Source organism: Carlito syrichta, unplaced genomic scaffold (assembly GCF_000164805.1).
Source record: "Carlito syrichta isolate Samal-C Ts95f unplaced genomic scaffold, Tarsius_syrichta-2.0.1 Scaffold308663, whole genome shotgun sequence".
NCBI classification, from domain to species: Eukaryota; Metazoa; Chordata; class Mammalia; order Primates; family Tarsiidae; genus Carlito; species Carlito syrichta.
In genome coordinates, this window is record NW_007252759.1 from 437,189 (window position 1) to 439,287 (window position 2,099).

Below are 2,099 nucleotides of genomic sequence, written 5' to 3' on the forward strand. Positions count from 1 at the left end.
AGCCCGGGAGCGGCCACTGCACTCCAGTCTGGGTGACAGAGTGAGACTCCAACTCAAAAAAAAAAAAAAAAAAGATATGGGAGAAAAATACCTTTATAAATTTAAGCAATAATTAAATATCATTGCTGTCCATAAAATTAGTAAATATTACCAATAAAGGATAATACTCAATAATTATGAGGGTGTGGTATAGGGAAAGAAGTATACATCGATATGAGCTCTTTGAAAAGCTAATTTTTTTTGTCTTTTTTTTTTTTTTCAGTCAGAGTCTCGCTCTGTTGTCCAGCCTGGAGTACAGTGGCACACTCATGGTCACCACAGTCTTGACCTGCTGGGTTCAGACAATCCTTCCAGTTCAGCCTTCCAAGTAGCTGGAACTACAGGTGCGTGCCACCAAGCCCAGATAATTTCTTGATTTATTGTAGAGATGAGGTCTTGCCAAGTTGCCCAGGCTGATCTCGAAACCCTGAGCTCAGGTAATCCTCTAGTTTCCGCCTCCCAAAGAGCTGGGATTACAGACGTGAGCCACCACACGCAGCTTGAAAAGCTATTCTTATGGGATATAATTCCAGGCTTGAATCAGAGGGACATAGTGCCACATATATAGAGCATAATATTTACACTGTAAGAATATATTGATATACCTTTGCTAAAGTTATAAATTCAATAACTTACTTGGATTCTAGCAGCTGAAGTATGCTTGGAATGTTAAGAAGTCCTTCAGATGAAAAAAACACATATGGAATCTGGATTTCCAAAAGAAAACCACCAAATCTATCCAGCAAGGTGGTTCCTAAATGAGAGAAAAATTATAAATATCTCTCTTTAATTCTCATTCCCTATTTCCTTCTCTTATACTAAACATGAGAACAACAGGTATATGTTCAAGGAGTCGTATAAAAATAATATTCAGTATAAAAAAATCAGAAACAGGTTAAGATCTGAAGAAAATAAAAACCATGCTATCCCAATAATAAAAGTTAATAGAGTTACTAAGACTATTTGCTATACACGAAAAAAAGAGTTTAGTATATATTTCCAGACCTTTTTCTATATATTTGCTTGGCTTATATTCATGCACATATACTCAAAAAAAAAAAAAAAAAAAAAAGAGGCTGGGCCCATGGGCTCATGCCTGTAATTCCAGCACTTTGGGAGACGGAGGCGAGAGGAATGTCTGAGACCAGAGGTTTGAGACCAGCCTGAGCAACTTGGTGAGACTTGTCTCTACAACAAATAAAAAAATTAGCCAGGTGTGGTGGCACATGTCTGTAATCCCAACTACTTGGAAGGCTGAGTTGGAAGGATCACCTGAGCCCAGCTGGTCAAGGCTGTGGTGGCTGTGAGCATGCTACTGTACCCCAGCCTGGGCGAAACAGTGAGATGCCAACTCAAAAAAAAAGAAAGAAAAAAGAAAAAATAGGGTCAGTCTCTACCTGAAATGTTGAAACCTGCTTTATTCACTTAAGTATATATTGGACATTTGCTGTGTAAATATATGCTGATTTACATCAAAATTTAAAATTATGTACAATAAGTCATAGGAAAACATTTTGCAGATCATAAGAAAAGAATACATCAATAATACATGAGCAAAGGACATAAACAGGAAATTTACAAAATAATATCTATACAAGATCAATTTCTTTTTTTTTTCTTTTTTTAAGTTGGAGTCTCACTTTTGTCGCCCAGGCTACAGTGCAGTGGCATATTCACAGCCACCACCACAGCCTCAACCTGCTGGGCTTAGGTGATCCTTCTGCCTCAGCCTTCCAAGGATCAATTTCAAAGAAACTATTATGGGCCATGCTCGGTGACTCAGCCTGTAATCCCAGCACTTTAGGAGGTCAAGGCAAGTGGATTGCCTGAATCTGTGGGTTCGAGACCAGTCTGGACAACTTGGTGAGACTTTGTCTTTACAATTGAAAAAAAAAAAAATAACTGGGTGTTGTAGCACACGCATATAGGCTACTTGGAAGGCTGAGGAGGAAGGATCGCCGAAGCCTAGCAGCCCAAGGCTGGGGTGGCCATGAGCGTGCCACTGTACTCCAGTCTGGGCAACGGAGTGAGACTCCAACACAAAAAAAAAAAAAAAAAAA

At 39.1% G+C, this 2,099-nt stretch overlaps 1 protein-coding gene across 1 annotated transcript in view; it reads right to left on the bottom strand.

Moving 5' to 3' along the window:
* The window catches only part of CUNH9orf84 (chromosome unknown C9orf84 homolog), a 118,122-nt gene that overhangs the window by 24,320 nt on the left and 91,703 nt on the right, over positions 1-2,099 (bottom strand). The window contains exon 21 of the mRNA XM_008065563.1: positions 676-793. Coding sequence (XP_008063754.1) covers positions 676-793 — 118 coding nt within the window. The remainder of the gene's footprint in view (positions 1-675; positions 794-2,099) is intronic.